At 41.7% G+C, this 23926-nt stretch overlaps 1 protein-coding gene across 3 annotated transcripts; it reads right to left on the bottom strand.

Moving 5' to 3' along the window:
• Positions 1–681: 681 nt before the first annotated feature.
• Positions 682–23105, bottom strand: LOC146468275 (scavenger receptor cysteine-rich type 1 protein M130-like). Of its 3 annotated transcripts, XR_014867580.1 has the most exons (17): positions 19904–20265; positions 17458–17637; positions 16941–17206; positions 15894–16152; positions 13300–15113; positions 12702–12870; positions 11216–11932; positions 10086–10439; positions 8949–9203; positions 7883–8088; positions 7103–7226; positions 5881–6183; positions 4961–5230; positions 4141–4437; positions 3347–3637; positions 1423–2562; positions 682–1384 (listed from the first exon to the last, which is right to left on the bottom strand). XR_014867580.1 is itself a non-coding variant. In XM_085124945.1 (16 exons), exons 1-16 carry the CDS (start codon positions 22865–22867, stop codon positions 2261–2263), a joined length of 5898 nt encoding a protein of 1965 aa, XP_084981071.1. In that variant the 5' UTR covers positions 22868–23105; the 3' UTR covers positions 682–2260. The 3 variants fall into 3 exon arrangements, 2 of the variants coding, with proteins under 2 accessions (XP_084981071.1, XP_084981069.1); XM_085124945.1 differs by lacking the exon at positions 19904–20265 and adding an exon at positions 22777–23105 and having other exon boundaries at positions 682–2562; XM_085124943.1 differs by having other exon boundaries at positions 682–2562.
• Positions 23106–23926: the final 821 nt, after the last annotated feature.

The following is a 23926-nucleotide window of genomic DNA, read 5'->3' as shown; positions in this document are numbered from 1 at the left end:
CGTCCAGACGGATAATGCGTCCTCTAGTATAAACACGGCCATCTGCAGTAAAATCGATAGTTGTATCAAAACTAGTCAAGGTGTAACAACGTAAAAATTAAGAAGAGTCTGTTATTTAAAGGTAATTTTTTTACTTAGACAGCTCAGAGACGATAACTTTTTTATGAGTCTTTCTTATTTTACGATTTACTAAAAAAATTTTAAGTTTTTTTTAGCACGAAGTATGTAACGACTGGTCTGAGTCTTTTTTTTTTTTTAATTTTATTTTACGTGGCACTCCACTTTGCTAAAAGCTACTTTACAGGAAGCCCACAAACAAACAGATAAAATTACAAAAACAAAAAGAATGATAAAAATTAGCTAACAATCTAACATCTAAAAATTAGAAAAAAAAATTCTAAAAATATCCAGGAAATCGAATCATTCATGTATCAATACATGTGTGAGTCTTGAATGCGTGAAAAACCCACCTGACGCATGCGCAGACCCCAGACCGCGGTGAACACTCCAATTAAAAATTGTCGCCATTCTCGTTCTTAGAGCTGCGATCCTTTTGGTCAGCACAAAAGAATCGCAGCTCTGGGTAAGAGAATACACTATCACGTGACAGCGAACGATTGTAACGGATCACACTTAACATGGGGAAGTATTACTTTTAATTGAAGTATATATATAAAAAAATCCTTGAATAATATCCTTTATTAACGTTACATTTGAATTGAAAACAGATTAGTACTGATTAAACTGTTTACAGTCGGGGGTACAACAAAACAACTTACATTACAAATACAACATTCATAATGTGAATCTGAAACAAGACTTTGATGTCACAGACAAATTTTTACAATTTACGCCGCGACCAATCAGAACAAAGCGAAAACTTAAAATAACACACAATAACTAACTAATTACTAAAAACGTAAATTGCAACTACCGTTAAATCTTGGAGTTAATCTGAATGGTTTTCCGTTGCAAGACAGTGACATTTCAGAAACAATTCTTTTCTGATTTCCACTATGGTATGCAATGGATTAGTATCTATACCTAATCTAACCGCCGCCCCCCCCCCCCCCCCCCAACCGCACATAGTGGCTACTAGTGATTAATGGTTTCTACCGACCTCCGTACACTGTCTATTCACGAACAGAACCATGGCCAGTGACTCAATGAAAATATAAAAAAAAATTGTCCAAGTACGTGAAAATGTCAGGTGTCGCGAAAATAAATCCTTTCAAACTTAACGAAATTCCGTTCTCGCGAAACTGTTTCCTGTAAGGAAAATCCATTCTTAGAACGGCAAGTTTAAAGACACCGTAGCTGAGTTAGTGAAAAAAACACAGAAGTGTTTTCTGTTGGTTTCATGAAATTTGATAGTCGATGAAAACTTCGAGCTCGCAATCCAACTCAACAATCCCTCGTGACGCATGCGCAAAACCCACATCATTACAAACTGTACCACTAAAAACTGTGGATTAAACATTATCCATATAACTTAACCTTACTCTATTACTTCTAAATGGAATAACTTCAAAGTCCTTCAAAGGCACCGATTACGCATGTTGTACAATCTGTTTAAGAATGTAAACGTTTATATACAGTATAAACTAACCTAATGTGATTCTACAATCAGCCAGGGATAATCATTTAGATAAACTGGTATTCAATGGTTTGAAGCTTCAGTGCGCGGCGTTTTAAATTAAAATTGGAGCGTTTTGTATCCTAAAACAAAGCCACACGTGGGCTGCTATGCGGTCCAAACCACCGGCTCGTAACTCCGTGTTTGTAACATGAAGCAATTAGGAGTAAAACAACTACCCCTAGAATGAACGCTAGTACCCCCCCCCCCCCCCTCCAGTAATTAGAATGGTTTCCATGGTGGAGAGAAGCGATGTAAAGTTAACTTTCTCGTCTGAGGATACAACTTGACGGTAACGGCCAGGCTTGAAGCACCAGCCCTATGATCACAGGCATCCCACGCGCCAACAGACAACTACGCCACCTGTGCGCATCCACATCGCTTCACCATCTTGTTTACTTGTCGGCATACCTTAAGAAGTAACAAAACTGTACTTCTACTAATGTTTGGTACTTGGGTTTTTTAGTTAATTACTTAAAATGTATTTCTGAATACCATTATACTGGCTCATTCTAATAACCAGCACAGTAAGCATAGAATACTCCATGCTTACGGCCATTTCTCCTCACTTCATGTATAAAAATGTTTGTACAGTAACTACGCTCACTCAATTGTCCGCGCTGCTCAGAGCTCATCATGGTCCACGAATGGTTTACTATCGTCAAAATTAATTTGTTCCTGGCTATGATTATAATACATATTTGCCGTCTGTTTCTTGCCGATTGCGTTCTTCACCCGGGATCGAAGTGAAGGTCTCAAGGTATCTCCATCCACTGCAAACTGGAATGACTGGTTTCTGGCGTGACAGTACTTGTACAAGACAATGCCGACGATCACGAGGACGATGACTACTAAAATCACCACGATAGCTATTATTGTGCCAGTTGAAATGGGCCCTTTTCTCGCTTGCGGTGGCGCTGGAGTTACTGAAATCACAATAGAAGAAGACAGCAAAACTCAGTTTACATGACAGCGATAAAGACGCGTTGAGGTTGCAACATTCCTGGCCATAAATTGAACGTATCACCAGTGCTCGTGGTTACCATCTTAAAATACAAAAATATGCAACGCTACAAATATATTCAATTTTCCGTCGATTGCTGTAAAAGCCTCTAAACCTCTGATAGACAGGGTAATTTGCACCGAAGATCTCCGCTCGTGGGATGGGAGGGGGAGAAGGGGGGGGTGGGGTGGAAGGGGAGAGGGGGAGCGAAGCATTTCTCAAAAGTCCCGACAATCTACAGGGTCAGGTAAGTATTTTGTGAAATCCGTATTTTTTTAATCGAGTGTCGAATGGTGGTAATCATACTTTCAAAGTACCGCCTTGAAAGTCAATAAAAATCGAATTTCTGTTACTTGCGCAACATTTTATTTTTGTATTTAAAATATTTTGGAGGTCAGGTAAGTTGACTTTCGTGAAATGGGCCCCAGTCATGTCGTCAGAGAGTAAGCAAACAAACAAAGAAAGGAATAGGCTTCTTTCGAAATACACTAAAATTCAGCTTGAAAGCGAGGGCATGAGGACAAAAACAACAGAAATGAATAAACATGTTAATTTAGTTTCCTTTGTTTGTCCTCTGAATATGAATATTAATCTATCGAAAAAAGCCTATCAATATCACCCGGAAAACCATTATATAAAATCTATTTAATGTCCATATGTTTTATGAGACCACCATTCCCAGCCTGACCTCTCCATTACAGACTTACATTGTCCCGGAGTAACTCCATCCACAATAAGCACCGCTGACTTCCTGGCATCGCCGTACTCATTTTTGTAAACGCACGTGTACGTCGCTACGTCATCAATGGAAACCTGGTTGAGCACGAGTAACCCGATATTTTTATCAATAGATATTCTATTGGATGGTTGAATGGCGTCGGAATTTTTCAACCAAACCAGTGTTGGATCAGGCGCGCCGATACCACGACAAAAGAAACGGACATTTGCTCCTGAAAGAACGGCCATGTCTTCTGGAGGAGTGATGATAACTGGAGGACCTAAAAACAAAAGCAAAGTGAAATTAAATTTTAATTACTAAAATCTTACCAAGTCCCCAAATCTACCCCTTGCTCCAGGCGTGGGCGGGGGGGGGGAGGGGAGGGTACTCCATATAATGGACTATACGAGGATTAGTTTACTGGACCAAGCCACATCATTGTCTTGAGTTTTTCTTGGTTTTCTTCATTTCTACTCCACATTAGAGCATCCGAAATCCGAGGGCCGTAAGTCCTTCTAATGAAAAACACAAGAACAAACTTTACACAAGAGCATTAAGGTTAACACATTCTTTCTCCCTATCTGGTTTTATTCGGAATCACTGTGCAATGAGCGCAACGGCATGGCTATGGCATTGCGTTTGCCTTGAGCAAATTCTGTCAAGGTTGGGCTTCCGACTACGTCACTAACAAACACGCAATTAACTAGAATTATCTTTCAAAACCACTTCCGTTTTGACGTTTTCGAGGGAAACTGAAACACTCTTACACCTTCAACTACTCACCAGAAATTAAGATTCTTCCCGGGGAAGAGCGAACACTGCCACGATTCCAAGAAATACACGAGTAAATGCCGATGTCTTGTTTGGTGACCTGGCGGATATGTAACTGACTTGAGGTGAATGTTTTATCGGTGACGTCAGTCAAAACTGTGATTCTGCTGGTATTTGTTACCAGTTCCCCCTCTTTTTTCCAAGCTACTCGAGGTCTTGGAACGCCCGTCACGTTACAGTTCAGGATCACATGACCCCCCTCAGTAGTTACTGTTATCCCAGGAGGGTAGTCTAAGAAATTCACTGTTACTGGAGAAGGAGAAACAAGGAAATAAAAAAAGATCATTTACACTCTCTTACAACTCTTCATACTAGATTAAGGACAGTGCTTCCAGTACAACGGTATTTTCCGCGATTGACGACTATGTGGAGAAGGTAGTCTCCAGATAGTTGGGAAAGCCGCGAAGAATTGCTAAGCGTGGTAAAAATAAAGAGCGGAATGATAATTGGCGCGCGAACGAATAAATATTTCGAGTGGGAAAAACGAGTAGGGACTGGGGAGAGGTGGCGAAAGAAGTTCTCTCGCCTTCTCACCCTAGTCTCTTCCGCGCTTTATTATTCGCGCGCAGAACAATGAAGTAATTCTAAAAGGCTTTAAATATTGCCATATTAAGGACGCGTTGTTTTAGTCTCTTTTGGAATCTGAGAATTCAGTGAGCGAATGACTGAAGCTCGTGCAATATGCAATATGCGATATGCAATATACGATTCGCGGAATGCAAAATGCATGCGATATGTAATATGTAATATTGCCATTCCTATTGCTACTTACATCCAACTGTAAGCGTTGCATTAGCCCTGGCCTCTCCCAGCTTGTTGACATGAGTACACTCATACATCCCAGCATCTTCAAATTTCACTTTCTTAACCCTCAATTTGCCAATGCTATCCAGGAACTCATACTTGAGAGACGCGGGGAGTTTTTTGCCTTTGAACGTCCAGGTGACATTGGACGGAGGGAAACTGGACACGATACAGCTTAAGTTGGCAGTGTCATCTATGTTGACATCCGCTGACAAGACACCGAGGATTCGCGGAGCCTCTACGAGGAAACAGGAAAACAAGAACACGTTGAATTGGCTTTTTCGGTCCGTAATGGAAGAATACTGCTCTCGTTCGTTAATTTTATGAACTTTTGACAAAAAAGGGCCGAGATCGATCATGACATTCCAACGTACAAGAAAATTAGTTCAACAATTAAAAGTACTTAAATTAAGACACACGAGAAAGCCATCAACATTTGAACATTTCTTGGAAAACAAACTAATAAACAAACGAACAAATCTGTGAAATCAAACCCTAATTGTTGGAGTGGGGGAGGGGGGAAGTCCCCCATTTTTCTCTCACTTTCCTCGTTGTCTCCTGTAACTTATACAATACGTGTAATGTCACTCAAATCTCCATGTAAGACAGCCATTGCCCTCGTCCAAACTTTAGGAGAGGCGTGAGGAAAAGGCCTTTACTCGAAACGTTAGACATCTTAGTCAACACTACTTTTGTTTTACCGTAAATCGAGTGTGTTCCTTCATTTTTTCTCTTGGTATTGCGTTTCGCCAGATCAAGTAAGCCCCCCTCCCTTCCCCCAATCAAACGTGCTTGAAATAAATAAGCCCTCGGGGGTGGGGTGGGGCCTTCATTGAAGATTGAAGATTTACGATTGACGGTACCAAAGCAATAATTGTAAAATCTGACCTGTTACAATGACTTCAGAATTGTTACTAGTGACATTGCCCTCGCTGTTTACAAGCATGCACGTGTAATTTCCGCTGTCTTCTCTCCTAGCAGATTTGATGAGTAGCTGCCCTGAGTTCGTGGTGATGCGACCGGAGCTGAGATCCTCCGCACGGAGAGCTCTGCCATCTTTTCTCCAGTCCCACACGGTTGGAATGATCAAAGGAGGCTTGGAACGGCATCTTAGATTAACCAATTCCTGGGCCTTGACTATTGTCCTCTTTGGAGGCGCCTGGTCAAATTCTGGAGGTCTAGAGGTGACGGCTAAACATAATAAAAAAAAAAATGTCATTTCTTGAGAATTTTGACGGGAAACCTTCTTCGCGCGTGTTTGGCCAGAAGTCGGCATAACATCTCGGGAACAATTAAAACAGAAATCATCAACATTAAAGCGCACTGTATAAGCTTATTTCATGACCACCTTTGAGATTCGTTCAAATTGAGGTCTTCCGCCATATTCTGTAACTGCAGCTTGCAGAGCGTAGAAAAGCAATCCGCTCGCTGGTTGTTCCAAAAAGAGAATCCGCGCCATAACAAAATTACTCGACTGCATCGAAGCAACCAGCGAAAGAGAATCATTAAGAGTCAGGCTTCCATGGCTTAGGAAGAGAGAAAAGGCGGGAACTCCACTAAACCGCAAAAATTTAAACTTGTCACACTCATTACAAATTCGCCCATTTATATTTTTGGGAAAAAAAAGGTTCATCGATGACTGTACAAGCGACTGGAAGTCACTTTTCGGTGAACGAAGTGAAATTCCCAGGACACTAGCACTGACACTGACACTCAGCACGTTTGTGACGTACATTTTAGGGCTGATTAATTCTACGTTTTCCCTTTTTTTTGTACAAGACGTTTTTTTGAGCGTGTTGTCTTCGCTTGAAAAAATGTTTTTCACAGTGGAAGACTAAACGGGTAAAAAATGTACTCGTTTAGTAATTAATGGACCTCTGTAATTACTTTAATAGAGACCTTCGACATTATTTATCCTTTTAGTACACACGGCGTGTGGAACATGTCACGATATTGTGACTACGTGGTTACGAGCATCTGACAAGTTTGCCCGGGATTGTGGGTTCGACTCCAACTGTGAAGTCCGATTTTGAATGCAGTATACTTTCAACACGACCATTACTAACATTTAACGTTGTTTGCTTCAATTTACCACAATAATATTTCATACCTCGACATTCTCTTCCATCTCCGGCAGTACCTAGGGGACACTGTAGACACACGGACTCTTGCTTACCATCCGCATTAAAAATGTCAAGATCCACACACTTGACCCTCTGTAAAGGATCGCACTCCTAACAAATGAAAAATCACAGCACACTTGACTAACCCGGTCATGGTAAAAAACGGCATTGATCATAGAAAGAGAATTTACGAGATATCGATATGAAAATCGCAAAAGTTGGCCAAGATGATTTCTTGTCAGATACTTAACGAAGTTAGCTAACTGGTTCAAGAACTGCATTTTTTTTTTTTCAACTAAACTGAACCAAAACAGAATGGCTTGTGGTGACTTGGTGGTGACAAGTGTATTTTTGCGCTTGGCACTCACTTTTGGCGGCGGTTTTATGTTTCCCGCGCTCGACACTAGTTTTAGTTTTTTCCACTTTTGACCTGTTACACATTTTCCCGCGCTTTAATGACACAGGTTGCATATTTTCCCGTACTCGCGCACATGTTGTCAGTGTTTTCTCGCGCTTAACACTGGGTGCACATTTTCCCGCTAATGGCAACAGTTACATGTTTTCCCGCGCTTCACACTGGGTGCACATTTCCCATTAATGGCAACAGTTACATGTTTTCCCGCGCTTAACACTGGTTGCATGACTTCATACGCTTGACGCTTGTTTCATGTTTCCCGCGCTTTTCATCCGTTGCGTCTTTCTGGTTCGAGTTCTGTTTCTTTAGTTATGCTATTTAACCAGATAACATCGCCGGTAAGTTTACGTACCTTTAAATCTGAGCACGATCCCAGGTTGACATTTCGGCAGTAATTGTTGCTAACTTCTTCCACAGTAGTGTTACCGCACACCACCCCTGCATCTTCTCGGTGGTAAGGGTCACAGTTACCCAGTCCCCACCCGACTTGTCGGCACTGCGTGAGAGAGGTCTCATAACCAAAGCAGTTGACGTTATCCATCCAGATAATGCCTTCTCCTACATAACAACAAAAGTATCTTGCATTATTACTCTGACTGCCAGGAGCACAGTTCTTCTATATCACCTAATATATACCTCTTTGTAAGACAAACAGGCTATTCTCAGTATGTTACCAGTGTCCGGTTGCATAAAGCATCTTAAGATAAGTTAGCCTCCCTCGCAGACGCTCTTTTGGCCCGTCACGCAATCTTTCCTCCCAGGAAAGATTGCGCGACGAGCGGAAAGAGCGTCTGTGAAGGAGGCTAAAGATAAGTGAGAGTTTCAGAAGTCGTTCCTTGCCAAGGATTTCCTCACTCAGTTGAAGGCAGTTTGTTGAGGATAAGGTACAAAACAAGAGCGTTTGAAAATCCTTCGGACGGCAGAAACTCCCACTTATCTTTAAAAGATGCTTTATACAACCGGGCCGAGGGTTCAGATTCAAGAAACCCTCCTACGTATTGTTTTTGAACAATTCGGTCTGTTGTTATTCCAACAATAGGCTTTTGCTAAGAAACAACACTTAACATTACATCTTAATTTCAGTTGCTTCGTGAATCCGACCCTAGGATCATAAGTGTAATAAGTCCATTTACGCTTATATATTGTCACCGCAACTTCTCTTCTCAGTTCCTTTAAAGGCGCAAAAAATCCACACTTAAGTAGTTTAAGGAACTGATGAAATGATGTTTTCTTCCCTCATTTCAGCTTTAATGTAATTAGCGGTAAAGTATATCTGTATCTGACATCGATATACGAAAATGATTAGCGACGGTCCTTCAAACAGGAAAGTTAACATCATAAACCTAAAACATTCTTTTAGGTCTTCCTCGCTAACACCACTTAACACTACTTAATTAATTGCTTAAAGGACCATTCACCTTTTCCAAAGTGTGAATGTTTCGGGACGCTGATAGGTCTTCCAAAACCAAGCTCTTTACAGACAATGGCTGCTTCCTTCAGATCCCAATCATCATCGCACACGGTACCCCACTGTCCGTCGTAGAATACTTCCACTCGCCCTTCCTGTTTATTTTTACCATCAACCAACCGTACAAAAGGTTTCTTTGGCTTGGGGGGAAACAGCGAGGATACCGGCTTCATGTCACCACAGTCAGGAACGCACTTCAGCCCCTCTGAAAGAGACAAATTTGCGTGACGGGGACGCAAACGCGTGACTTACAAGGCAAATCAAGTCGAATGCTATACACTATGCACAATTATGGGTTATCATTTTGAGAAAAAAAGGATTGTTTAATACAGTTAGGCATTTTCAATGCACCTTAACAATCGTGAACGCGCCGAAAACGGACAATCGCAGAAATGCTCTCAAAAGCGAGATTCACATTTTTTTGTGAACCGTATCAGAATTCTGTTGTAGTAGATAAAATACGGTTTTGTTTTGACACGAAAACCTTAGTCCTTATCGAAAGATCTATTTTGTATCTTTAATAGTGATAATTGCATGGCTATAGAGCGGTTTTCAATTGAGTGTCGTAAAACCAAAACCAAAGTAATTACTCTGGCCAATCACAACAGACGCAAAAAGCACAAAGAACCAATCAGAATTCAGAGCAAATATATGTAACCGGCGCCAAGCGCGGGAAAACGCGTGCGACCAAGTCATAATTGGTTTTAGGTTTGCTTCTCATTGGTTGAGAGCGTGGCGCGAGTTTTGTCAGCCAATCACAGAGCCTAGTAACAAAAAACCAAAGAAAACGCGAAATTACTTTCAACACTCAATTAAGAACTGCTCTGGTATACACTAATCTAGCAATGGAACGGTCAACAGTCGCTAAGTGGTGTCAGTAATGTCAATATTGGTCCCAACGATGTTCGAAGCTTACACGATGGAGGATGGAAGATTCCCGAAAACCGAAGATAACCGACTCTCAGTTTTATACTCTTCCCTGGTAATTTTGACTCGCCTAATGGACTCGCCAAAGTAGACAAAGACTCTACTGAAGAAGGTAATGAAGCGACATTTATGTAAAGATTGTTTCTAGCTAACAACTCACTCAGATAAAGCCCTTCCGGGCAAGACTTGCACTGGTAATTCTTTTCACCGTTGTAACAGGTCTGACACTGCTTATCACAGAGCTCGCACTTCCGCGTTTTCGTGTTGCCAAATTTCCCAATGGGACATTCCCGCACACAGTCTGTAAATTCCAGAAAATATGGAGGCACACAACCAGAACACACATCTGGTTTGCCAAGGCAAGTAAGGCACTTGAACATACATCGCTTGCACCTGCCCTTGTCATCGTAGAAACCGTGTCCACACTCGGCCACACACCTCTTGGATCGATCAGGGCCTTCGCATTTTACACCCGCATCCTCGGAATGACCGCAATTATTTGAACCAAATCCACCTGCAAACAGAAAACACAGATGTATTCAAGTAAGAAGCGTAAAACGACGTAACCACAATAAGTCCGTCGAGAGACGACGTCAAGATACCGCGGGTATGTGATGAAAAAAAAGAGATCAAAGTTAAATGTTTTCCACTTGACCTGCTCTAAACAACTGCCAAAGCTGGCGATCGTTGTACAAGGCCTTTCCCCCAGTCCCCCTCCACTCTTTCGCTCCAATTTTTCGGTCTAGACTAAGATACTACAAGCGGTCTAACCCGAATCTAGCAAGCACGAATTGAACAAGAATAACGCAAGAAAGGAACGAAGGTCAACTATAGCCTTAATTCTATTCAACAGTCATGTGACAAAGGGCACAACGGTAAGATGTTCCACTGAATGTCGACGCGTTCACTGACGTTGTTTTATAAAGTGGTGGCATTTTTTGCGCAACTTGTAAGCAAGATTTGCGTTCATTTTTTTTTGGACGCTGCCTCTCTTTCGCACCTAAGCGAAAGAAACACATGCAATCGAAACTGGATGTTCTTGTTTTTTCATGTTTTGCGCCTGAAACGGTCTTAGAATTTTTTTAAGTTAGTGGTTTAGAATTGACATACGTGCATGTTGCTACAACGTATTTTTAAGTTGATGCAAAACGGGTGCAGAACTGAATAAAAATGCTTTATCTTAGTCTAAGCTTGTGTACGTTCTTAGCATGTCCTTAAAATCTAGGTCAATTTCAGCCTCAACATTCTTGTCAAAAAGAGTGTACTACCGTTTCAACGCACGTAACGTACCATGGTGCATTTTACAGTCCTGCAGCCTTCTCTCGTTCCCAGTGCACTGCGTATCGTCCATCCATATTCTTCCAGTTCCCTGACCGAATTTAGCCGAAGAGAACGCCGAGATTGCGTTCCCCAACTTCAGCTGACGACAAATAACGATGGCTTCGTTTATGTCGAAGTTGTCATCGCAGACTGTGCCCCATTCTCCTTTGTGAAACAACTCTACTCGTCCCTCGAACGTGTTATTCCTGCCGACGAGTCTAATATCAGGCACACCACTGACGACTTTGTTTTCTCTTTTGCTGCAGTTGGCTACACACGAGGAATGCAAAAGGTACAAATTTGGGGGACACTCCGTGCAATTAACTGGGTTGCCGAAGCAGTCTGAACACGAAGATGAACAATTCTGACATTCCTTTGTCGTGGGGTGACCAAACTGTCCCTTTCTGCAGTGAACCACGCAGTTACTCGTTTGTCCGGTTCTGTTGAGGAACTTGCCGTCTTCGCAAAGCGAGCAGTTTTCCGATGATCCCATACACTTCTTACAGTTAGGACTGCATCTGCCGCAAGTTCCATCAGTGTCGTTAATGAAGTAGCCTGTGCCACAGTCGGCGAGGCAGTCACGTGACCGGTCTGGACCTTGGCAAACCACACCCGCGTCTTCAGAGTGGTCACAGTTTTCTCGACCCCATCCCATGTGCTGACACGCTATCAAGGATGTCTCGTTCCCTGCGGAAATTGAAATGTCTCATTTTATTGGGCACATCGTGTGACTGAGAACTTATGAATAATTTAATAACATATTCTAAAACTTACTAATCGACTACTGATTGATTCGTGTTGTTTTCGATCACAAACTATCACCTGTGCTTGCGTGTCAGATATAACAAGGCCACTCATTCTGTATATGACTGAACAAATGACCTGACTAACTGAAAGACAGACTGACGGACCGACCAACTGTCTGACAGACTGACTGACCGACCAACGAACTGACAGACTGACTGACCGACCGACCGCAAGACCAACCGACTCATTGACTGACGGAAAGACAGATTGACCGACCAACCGACAAACTGGCCGATTGACTGACCGACAGACCAACCGACTGGCTGACTGACTGACTGACTGACTGACTGATTGACCGATCGACTGACGGACTGACTGACCGACCGACCGACCGACCGACCCACCGACTGACTGATTGACCGATCGACCCACCGACTGACTGATTGACCGATCGACCCACCGACTGACTGACTGATTGACTGAGATACAAACCCGATGATAGTATGCCTGAGTGAACTGATTTTAAATGAATGACAAACAAGCTATACACTGAATGAACCCCTGAAAGCCAGACTACTGGCGACTGTTCAGTTAGCTCAGTGGCTAAATGGCTGAATGAGGACTGAAAAGTCACTGTGAGCGAAGCAAAACAAAGACAGCTTATCAAACAGTCTTTTTGAACTGTAGTCTATACCAGTGGACGACTCACCAACGCATTTGACTTCATCCAACCAGACGGTACCCTTTCCAGTTCCAAATCCTGCTCGAATGACCGCTCTGGTAGCATTTCCCATGTTTAACATTCTGCATACAACATGTGCATCCACTATGTCCCACGAGTCATCACACACAGTGCCATATTCACCAGCATGTAGCACCTGTCAGAGACAGTGTCTGTTGTTAAATCAGATTCACTTGGACATTACCTGCCTTTGATCGTCTGCATGAACTAACTGACACCGCTTCAAAAAAAAAAGAAAAGAAAAGAAAAACCTGGAACCATTTTGGTGCTCCTTTCGTGTAAATGGTGCGTACTGTGGAAAGGAATAGATAAAACTGGATCCCTTCAGTACCCATCAACATTTTATCAACTATCACGCAACGTATAAACCGTAACGTAGCAAAGATTGTACTTGTCTAAACACGCACTTGGTTTCTTCCGCATAGGTATCTCACTCCACGGTCCGTCTTCGTAAAACATGATATCGTCAGTTGTAAACAGTCTACTGGTCTCGAGTACCGGTACTACAATTTACCCTGTGGAGGGAAATATCTTTTCCTCGGTTGTACAAACATGTTACACTTACCTCGACTCGACCCTCAAGCGAAGACTTCTTATTACCACTCAGACGAACCAGAGGGGTAGAGGACGGCCTATAACCAGAAGAACAATTTTCAACGCACTTTGTGCCTTCCCTGTAAAATGGCTCCGAACACGAAGTACAGTTGGTCGCCATTACTTCACAATCAGCACATCCGCGGTCACAGCGTTTACAGATAGTATCCAAGTAATAACCAATACCACAGTCTTTGACGCACGTGTTATTCTTCTTATAGAAACCTGGTGCGCACTTCGTACACGTGTCTGCAGCACCGCTGCACGTGCTGCAGGAGGCGTTGCACTCCAAGCAAGTGTTTCCTTGAGCAAAGAAGCCGTCCGGGCACGCGTTTTTGCACGTTTGTACGCCCGGTCCCGTGCACCGAAGGACTACGTCCTCGTTATGCTGGCAGTTTGATTGTCCCCAAGGACGGTGGCGGCATTTCAAAAGCGAATCCTCGTTCCCGACGCAGAAGACATCGTCCAGCCATAACGTGCCAGTTCCCTTTGGAATGTGGGATAAAGAAACGCCAGTTTTTGCTTTTCCTAAACGCAGTTCTCTACAAACAACAGTTACCTCGGCAGAGTCCCAGCCATCATCGCACACGGTCCCCCAGACACCATTGTGATAAACCTCCAGCAATCCTTCCAAGTAATCTCTTCCCTTTGACAGTCTTACGGTGGGCGAAGCTGTTAGAGTCAAATTCACAGAGGGGACAGAAAATTGCCCTGAGGAGCAGTTCACGACGCATTCTTTTTTCGTGTCATCGTAAATTTTTGGTGGATTACAAACTGTGCATACAGGCTTCTTTTTTGCACTGCTGTATTCGCAAGTAATACACTCACTGGGACAAGGTAAACAGGAGAAGTTGCCGACATTCTTGTACATCGCTACGCCACAGTCTTCAACACAGCGACCTTGTTTTGTGAACATACTCGGGCCACAGCTGTCCTCGCACTTTCCGTTCTTCAGTGCTTTTGGCTCTTTACACGAAGTGCAGTTTTTGTCATTAGAGCCGTCGCTACAGGTTACGCAGATACTCGTGTCGCATTTTCGGCACTCGCGCGTTGGAATGAATCCGTACTCGTCCGGCATGCACTTATCCACGCACGTGTTTTCTCTCAAAAATTTAGGCGCGGCACACTTTGTGCAGCGAGAACTGGTACCCAGGCATTCTAAGCACTGCAAGGCGCAAGAGTCACAGACATCAGTGTTATCATTTTTAAACCAACCTGGACTGCACGTTTTCACGCAACGGTTGCTAAGCTGTTTCGTTATTGGTCCTGCGCACATAACTCCTACGTCATTACCATGGTAACAAAGCGAGCTAAAGCTACGCTTTTTTAAGGGGCAGTCGAAAATTGACTTTTCTCGGCCAGAGCAGTTGAGAATGTCTGTCCAAACACGCCCGAAACCACGACCATAAGCCGCCCTTTTGACCGCCTTGATAGCCGAACCCAAACCGAGTTCCCGACATACAACCGACGCTTCACGAAAATCGAACGTTTGATCACAGACTGTGATCCAAGCCCTTGAACGATAAACTTCAACGCGGCCCTCAAGGTCAGACGGCCTCTTTCCCGCCAAACGCACACGACGCTTTTGAGCGACATGAAACGGAGCGCAGCTCACAACACACTTTGTTCCGTTGAGGTATCGATCATCGTGACAACTTGTGCAAACCCTGTTAGAGGTACCATCCGCGCATGTGCGACATTCAGGATCACAGCGCTTGCACTTGCGGTCGGTCGGATCACCATAGAAACCATCCCCACAGTATATCTTACAAGTTTTCTGTTTTTCTGAAAAACAGAGATGGAAAACGGTTAAAAATTAGCCAACTTACACGTTGTTAACAGTGAAACACTCTCGATCTTTCTGAATGCATCACATTTTTTAACCCAGTGAAATGTTCAAAGATTTCTATTTTTCTTCCTTTATAAACGTAAATGAATACATATTTGCAACAACGAAAACCCAAACCTACGAGCCCATTTGACTTGACAAGTGTACTTTCTAAAAGTCTTTACACGTTTCTTTGGCTAAGGATGGCCAAGGAGGAAAAGCATAGTTAAATCACAGGCGCTGAGCAAGCCTAAATATAGATTCTAAGAGGGTTAATTTGTAAACTGTGGTGATGCGTCGGTGAGGGAGTGTAAACGAATGTTTGCTTTTATCAACTGAGATCTGGGTACGCGATTAGGCAATTTGGCAACCATAAAGAGAGCCGAGGCTGGAGTTTCAGATCGAAGAGCTAACACTCGAGACGTCAGTACTCGAACCTCGTTACAGTGGCCAAATAAGCTTATCATACAACTCCGGTTGATAAAACGAAACGTTCGCAAACAGTAAAGATACGGCTTTTGAGAATCTAAACAAAACATAAAATGAGAGTGACAGGCACGAGCACAACTTGAATGACAATTCCAGCACACTAATATTAAACCACATTTTAAACTTTTAACTCCATTTTGCATCACATTTCGCCTCCTATGCGTCAATATTTCCAGTAACTTTGTCCTTCCCCGCTCCCGAAAAAAATAACACAAAATGCAGCAATAGTTAGCGTCTTATCTCATTACCTCTCAAGAAACGTGGTTTATCACAAGAAGTGCAATTCTCCGCAGAGTTAGCACATGTTAAACATGACGCCATACAGACACCACACTGAAGTTCTCCCTTCACTTCAAAGTAGCCATCCCCGCACTTATCCACGCACTCTCTCGACGTATCTGGCCCCGTGCACCTTACGCCTGCATCCTCAAAATGACCGCACGAGTGCTCCCCCCAGGCCGGGTGGTCACAGTTTTCCAGTCGCGTCTCGTTGCCTGTGCAGTTGACCTGTGAAAAATAAAGACGATCATATGGTTTCTCAGCTCCACGAAAACAAGAACTTTACAAAGCCCCTGTCGACACATTCTAGTTTTCGAACGTTTTGATTTTGAAACGCGGAGTTTTGCAAGGTTATGGCTTCCCTGAACACTCAACGAGGTCGGAAACGCGCAAAAATCGTAGAGCTTAGAAAACTCTGCTGTCGATGGATACCTTTGTAAACAACGAATTGCCGATCATGTTCACGAGGTATTCGACACGGAAATAATGTTGCGGAAACATTAATAAAATTTCATTCCTTTCCTGAATGTTTTTGCCAAAGACACGTGAAAAGCATTTGTAGGAAATGGTGTTCGGCGACAACATTTACTCCTCAGTTGAGAATTCTAGAAACTCATGGCGTGCTATAAGGGACAAGCAGATTTTAGTAGGGGTTGTTGGAATCCAAAAAGAAATTTGGGGGGAACCACGAATTTTTCAGATATAATTAAGCAACAATAATTCCAAAAAAAAAAAAAAAAAAAAACAGTACAATACAAAGCATTGTATGGCGTTTTTTCCATATCCTGAAGCTTTATTACCTCTGTAAAATGTATGGTTACCCCCAATTGTCTTTATGGATAACAACAGCACTTGCTAAGTTCTTCTTTCTCCACACAGTTTTAAGCTCGCAAAGTATCTCTGTATTAGTATGCAACACCTATAGGAAACCCGAGTATCTCGAGATGCGAAGGACGTCTTTTTTAAAGTATCTAAGCCCAAACTTTTTTCTTAAACATTTAAATCAGGTCTCTTACATTTGAGAGCCAGATGGGCTGCCGTTCAGGTCCTCTTCCCAATCTTCCATAAAGCACGGCTTCACGGGCATCTCCTAACAATAGCTCTCTGCAGACAACCTTAGCATCGTTAATATCCCAGGAGTCGTCGCAAATCGTGCCCCACTTGCCGTCATGGTTAATTTCCACACGTCCTTCAAAATGATTGTATCCTCCTGTAAGCCTTATTTGGCGGTTGGGTGGTCCTTTAGATCGCTGCTGACCACAAGCCTTGACACACCAGCTTCCTAATTATGAAGAAAACCCACATTAGAGACAGAAAACCGTACAAGACGGGGAGCTTTTATAAAGATTAATGACGCAGAACGAAACGTCTTTGAGCCAAGTGCTGTGAAACTGATGCTTAGAACTGGCGTCATGCGCGGGAAAACACGTGACAGCAAGTGGCGATTGGTGTTGGGCTGTCGGGGAGGGGAGGGGGGGGAGGGGAGAGGAGAGGAGCGGAGGGGGAATTCTAAAGAACATTTGAAGCCCACACCTTTAATGTGAAGTGGTGGCTTGCAGCTGGAGCACCTCGTTGGCACATCTCCGTCAAGGCAAGTTCCACAGCTCGGGGAGCATTTCTCACACTTCCTCGAGACACTGTTGCCGTAGAAACCGGGCCCACAATTGGATACACAGTACATGTCCTTTAGGAACGTTCCGGGCTGGCACAAACCTGTAAAAGAAAAAAATATATATAGTAGCAAAACTGATCACTGTAAAGCCAGAGGAACCAAGCAATTACGACGGGCAGCTGCCCGTGTTCCAGGTGTTTATGAGCGCATTAGATAAAGCGCTCTTATTGGCCATAAAGCGTGTTAATAATTTAGCAGTGACTAGTCATTCCACCAAGAATCTTTTCTTCTTATTTTTTAGAAACATCAAAACGTTTTGGTATTGTCGTGTTTTTTTGTTTTTTGTTTTTTTTTTTGGGGGGGGGGGGGGGTTGGGGGGCTATTTTAAAAACGAAAGGAATTTCTTAAACAAAGTCTGAAAAGTTATTTTGGAGAGGGAAAAAAAAAATTTCTTCGATGTCTATGAAAGCAGGCTGAGGTTAAAAAAATAAGATTTTCCAGACAGAAAAATCTTAAGAAAACCTCGCTTGGAAACTGCATTTCTCCTTTCCTCGAATGTCAGTCACACTCAATAATAAATCTTTATCCTGTTTTTCAACATACTGGCACCTTGATATGTGACGCATCAAAATACAATTTTCATTCACATTTGTTTTCATTTTATGACCTTTCACTGTGCGTGCGGTCTTTTCTTCGGAAATGTTTTCGAAAATATCGCTTAATACGTTTAAGGTGAACACTTTTATCGTCCTTTAGCGTTAACTTGTTTCAACGTGGAAGATCTCCATGTTATTTCTTTCCAGACATTTACAGGATACTTGGCCAAGGCGAATGATATATACAACGCAACATCCTTTCAACATTTGTTAGACTTGTTGGCGCCAAGATAAATTGGCCTGATGTTTTCTTTTTCCGTTCAGAATACTTCAAAAATAACACACCAATTCTATTCTAGTTATATTTCACTTCCTAAATTTACGAGTTCCTGTAATTTTGTGAGTCATGAATCATACCGTAAACTGAAACACGCTGTAATGCTGAAATCAAGTCATTAACACACCGGTTGCCTAGGTGACCCAGTAACCCACAATTCATCTTGTTCCTCAAACGTGTCTTTTAGCGCACAGACACCTGATACATGAGCATTATTATTATTATTATTATTATTATTATTATTATTATTATTATTATTATTATGTAATATTAAAGTTTCTAAACGCAAGGAAAAGGAATTGTCAACAAAAACGGCGAAGGATCAAGACAAACGCTTTCCACAAGAATCGACGTCAAACTTCAATTTAATGCAGTAAATTTTCATCAATTTGAGACGGAATTTAAAACCAAATTGTGAGCTACGCTGAATTTAATTGAAAAAACACAGCCTTGAATTCGACAATTAATTAAAGAACCAGACATTTTCGTTTAAATATTTTATTTAGAAGGCACGAGTGTGTCACGAGACAATGAATTAACGACTTAAAATGCTAATTTCCATTTTTGCCCAATATATCGTTCACAAACAGGTTGGCAGTTCGGCCATTTTCTAAGGTTTTCATAGTGGTAGAAATAAAAGTGAAACGCAAGCTTTTTGGACCAAACGTAATTTTCTTAATATATATGAAAAACAAGTCAGCTCAGGACAAATCGAAACACCACGAGCGAAGACATGCTTTCTAATGTACGCTTTTTTCTCACTACATTTTTCCTTTGCTTCTTCGTTCTTTCTTTCTGCAGTGTAGTTTACGTCTCCCGGCTCAATTAATTTCAAAAATAATGAATTCAAAGAAAAAGTTATGGTTTTCTTACAGTAAAAAAGATTTTAACTAGCACGATTAGTATTAAAGATTCCATTCTGCAAGCCTGGAAACAGGGTAACTAAAACTTTATTCATAAAGTTCACCAAATTTGGCATTTCTGCTGGACTAACTCATTAATGCATTTGCAACTAAAGTCAATCAATCCGGAACATTGCTTTTTCAAGTATTAAATACTTTTTTTACGAAACATATCCCGACGATAACCAAAGCAATTCTAAAGCTCTTCTAAAAATCAAATATTAAAATCCTAAAAGCTAAAATCTCTCGGATGAGTCCGCCAAAGAAAATAAATTGTTTGCGACAAAGCAAGCATTGTTTCTACATTATTACGTCTAACCACATTCAAGTGGACTTTATCTCCTGTTAAAAACTAAGACACCACTTTTATCCGCTCCACTTTTGTTGTCAAAAGGCAGGAAATAGATCGAATTTTTCCAAAAGTATGTGTCATCACACAAATAGCAATACGCCACGCTCGCAAAAAACCAAACAAAAGCACGTGGTTTGAAAACAAAACGAAAAATATAAACAGAACTTAAAACTGGCTTACCACGTTTCGAAGGCTCCGTGTCACTCCAAACTAACGTATATAGAGCCAGAAATCCCAAGAAATGAAGGTAGAATGAGGAAAAGGAAATCGGCATCTTGTTTCCGGCAACAAAGGAAACACACCGATCGAGAACACTGAATTGAACTGTCACTGCTAGGAGCTAGGCAAGTCGGATAAAATGATCGTTAAGATAACTACGCTTATAGTAAATGTGAAGATTTCTTTTCAATTCCGAGTTGTTTATCTCGATCAAACCTCGTTTATGAAATAGGAAGCTTCAAAAACAGCTTCCCATATTACAAACGCAAACGACTAGAAGGTCACTTCACGATGTCCTTCCTTCAGTTGTAAACATATGCACAATTTTACCAGAGGTCATGTGATTTTAAACAATGCAGTACATGAAACACGTGGTAGCACGCCCGCTTAAACCTTCTGCCGCGAAATTCACCATTGTCATAAATACAGTCTAAAATCTGGCTATTGTCCTAATACGACCAGCTTAAAAAGCGATAAGCCGATTTAATTCATTGTTTCGTTGAAGTCGTTCCTTTGTGTTTTCCATTATGGGCGCTCAATCTCTGGCACGGTTTATGAGATCTTTTTCCCCGTCGACAACCTTTAAGGGATCCTTTTTGAAGCCGAAACAATCGTAAAAGATCCTTGATCATTTATTTTTTGAGAGTGTCTGGAAAAACTGAGACAAGGACGCATGTTTCCGCGAAATAAACGTGAAAAAATTCAATCAATGTTTCAAGGATCGCTACCCATGCCCAGTGGCAGCTTCCATATTCTTTTTTCGTAAGTATGACATTTATAAAAAGACTTAGGTCAACAGGTCACATCCGTGGCCCAATACAGCGTTGTTATCTTATCTGCTTATCTGAGTCATTAAACCGTGGCACGTTACTCCGGCACTAACACATAAAGTCGAAGCTGACTTTAAGGACACCTGCCTTAATACGAATAATCGCTTTTTGCGGACAGTTGTGTCCTCACGAAACTTAGCTCTTACATTAGCCCGCTTAACACGGACAACGGGTACTTTTCTGTGATGGGTCTGTGGTCCTACTCATAAAGAGATAACCACGCTTTAATTAAGGCCCGTTTAAACGGTTTCAACATTTGCTTCAACATGCGTTCAACACAGTTGTTGAACCAAATGTCGGGGGTGTTTGAACAGGTCGTTCAGCATTGTTGAAAGCTTGTTGAAAGTGTGTTGAATCAAATTTAAATTGGTTTAAACTTTAATTCAACATCGATTCAACATTCTCTTTGTTCTTCAAAATGTTGAAAGGCGTTGAAACCGTTTGAACACTCCGTTCATCCAACATTTGCCCAGCCGATCTGTTCAACCTTTGTTGAACGAAAGTTGGGTAAATGTTGAAACCGTCCAAACGAGCTTTTACGAACACTGGTTATCTGCGCATTGTACTGGTAAATTGTTTGATTAAAATTCAGTTTAATTTTATGGCTAACTCCGGCCACAAACTGAAAATCTCAGTGCAGAGCAAAGTCACGGACTATTTTACGTGGTCAGTCGCGTTTGTTGCACTGAGAGAGTTTTAGTCCGAAAGTATTTGAATGAGCGTAAGGTTATCCAGTTTGAACTCAGAACTTACAGTTAATTAAGGCATTTTAAAATATCGCTCTGATGCTTTAGAAATGAATTGTATGCTTTTATAGTCTTTGTACCGATAAAACACGTGTCTGCGCCGAGAGCTCGGAGAATACGGGCACTTTTACATGTACCTTTGGTGTCCGTCAACACGCAGTAGTTATTAGCCGAGGGCAAGTTTTCACGTAAATTAAAAACACTGCGGTTACAATATAGGTATGACGATGCCTCGTGACGGAAGAAAACCAAACCGCTTGCTTGGACATTTCATCAACAAGGAACGCAACTGGTATAATTAATATGTACAGACAAAACAAAAGCTTTTTCCCCCGTGCAAACAAACCGGGTCGAAAGCAGTTCTAACCACAAATGTCAAACAAAGAAAGCAAAACAATGACTAAGCAAACTAATACAGAACAGTATAAATGATTTCGCAGGAAGCTGATCGAAAAACAATATCCAGGGTCGTAATGTTACGTGCCTCAAATACGCGCGGATAGAATCGAAGCGATTCTCGATTCACTTGGTCAACCATGCAACCAATTTATTGAACTGGTGCATGTTCGACTACCGCATAATCAAAATTTAAGAACGTGATCGTCTTTTAGAGAGTCTTAATTATCAACTAAGGCTGTGAAACATGGTGGATCAGTCAATCGACATTTTATCAAGCACACGACAAGTCGAATTGTGAATATTTTGCTCGAATTATCTGATAAAAACCCGACATCACTTCATCAAGCGAGTAATGGAAGTACTAGAATCACATGTTCTGCAATACTCTGCAAGTTATTTGCATATTTAAATGTTAACATGCACGATTCTTGAACGAACCTGTCTTCTGGAGAAAACATGGAAACAACATGGATCCTCCGTGCATTGAAATGACTTTCAACATTCGAGAACTGTATTTACCGAAATTAATTATCGAAAGATCAACTGAATTAATCTCGAGTTGCTAAACGGATAAAATTTATTCACCGTAACTTCAATACTACGAATGTCAATTACGATTCCGCGTACTCTCTTTAAAAATAATATTGCGATGGAATTCGTTAAAGAAAACAGACGATCAGCTGTAATGCAGAATTATGCCCGTCGAAAGAACGGATTTATGCAGGTGATATGTAAGTTTATGATATGAACACGCCAAGTATCAAAGAATAATGTTTACTGCGTTCAAATAGCGTGCAAATATTGCGTAAGCTTAACTAAATCGCACAAATCAGTGCTTCGAGTAAAGAACCTAACTTACCTCCTAAAGCGCTCTCGCAACTGCCATCGTCCAAAACTATGACCATAACACAGACTATCACAAGTGGTGTCAAGCCAGACAGCCAGGCCATTTCGTTGTTTGTTCACAGGATCGGCGCGCTGTTGTACCAAGTTAAAAATAATAAACCAAACGTCCTCGTAGACCGATAAAACGGTCGCTTTTGGACCAACAAGCAATCGCAGGGAACAGAAAGATGTGTCCAAACTCGAACTGTTGTTACTTATTGAGATAATACTGGTCAAATCCCAACAGATTCCCTCGTTTGAAAATTATGCGCTGAAAAGCAGACGGGACCTTCCGCCGTCATGAGGTCAAACTGAGCAAATGAAGTCACCGCTGTTCAATACAACCACTGACACATGTAAAATTTATGGCGCGAAAATGTACAGTAACCGGTTTCGAATTACATGCTTGGTGTACCGAAGGGGGGCACCCACAGAAACAGTTTTGTCTTGGGTGCTCCCAGATCTTACCCTTGTGAAAAAAATATTTGTGTAAGCTGATACACGGTTTGTTCTGATCCGATTCTTTAGAAAATGGAATCTTACAGCTGGTATTATCCACGAATTTACGATTTGACCCCTTTCAGTCGCAATTTTTACCTACATGTTTGCCCCTTCGAAAACGAAAGGAATTAGTTTTTCAGGGTTACGAAGTTTTTGAGCTGATACTTTCCCTAAAAAAAACTTTAGATTTTCAGTAACAACTAGCTAGATATGAGTAAAACGTCCCTGACATATCTGCGCACAGATATTCAATCAAGGCGAGTGGCTTTTTGGTTTGTTAATTCATTAATGTCTAAGTCCAGTGTAAAAGAGGACTTAAAGCGTACGACAGATATAGCATTCTGAATGTGAGGGGATAGATGGTCCACTCTGGGACGGTGTGTCGGAACCGCTGGGTTCTTCTGAGATATGACGCCTGAATTCTACTGATGCAAGACAATAAATTAAAACCATTGTTGAAGCCATTACCATATATTTTTGCGCGGCTTATGACTATCCTGGAAAGGCAGATCTTATAGCAAGGAATATTGGGATCCCAAAAGAAAATTTGGGGCAAGCACACATATTTCAGAGATAATTAACAATTATTGTAATGTATGGCATTTTTTCTCCAAATTGAAGCT

This window comes from Pavona decussata, unplaced genomic scaffold (genome assembly GCF_977016875.1).
Source record: "Pavona decussata unplaced genomic scaffold, jaPavDecu1.1 SCAFFOLD_133, whole genome shotgun sequence".
Taxonomy (NCBI): domain Eukaryota; kingdom Metazoa; phylum Cnidaria; class Anthozoa; order Scleractinia; family Agariciidae; genus Pavona; species Pavona decussata.
The sequence above is the reverse complement of the archived record's forward strand: the minus strand, read 5'-3'. Positions and strand labels throughout refer to the sequence as shown.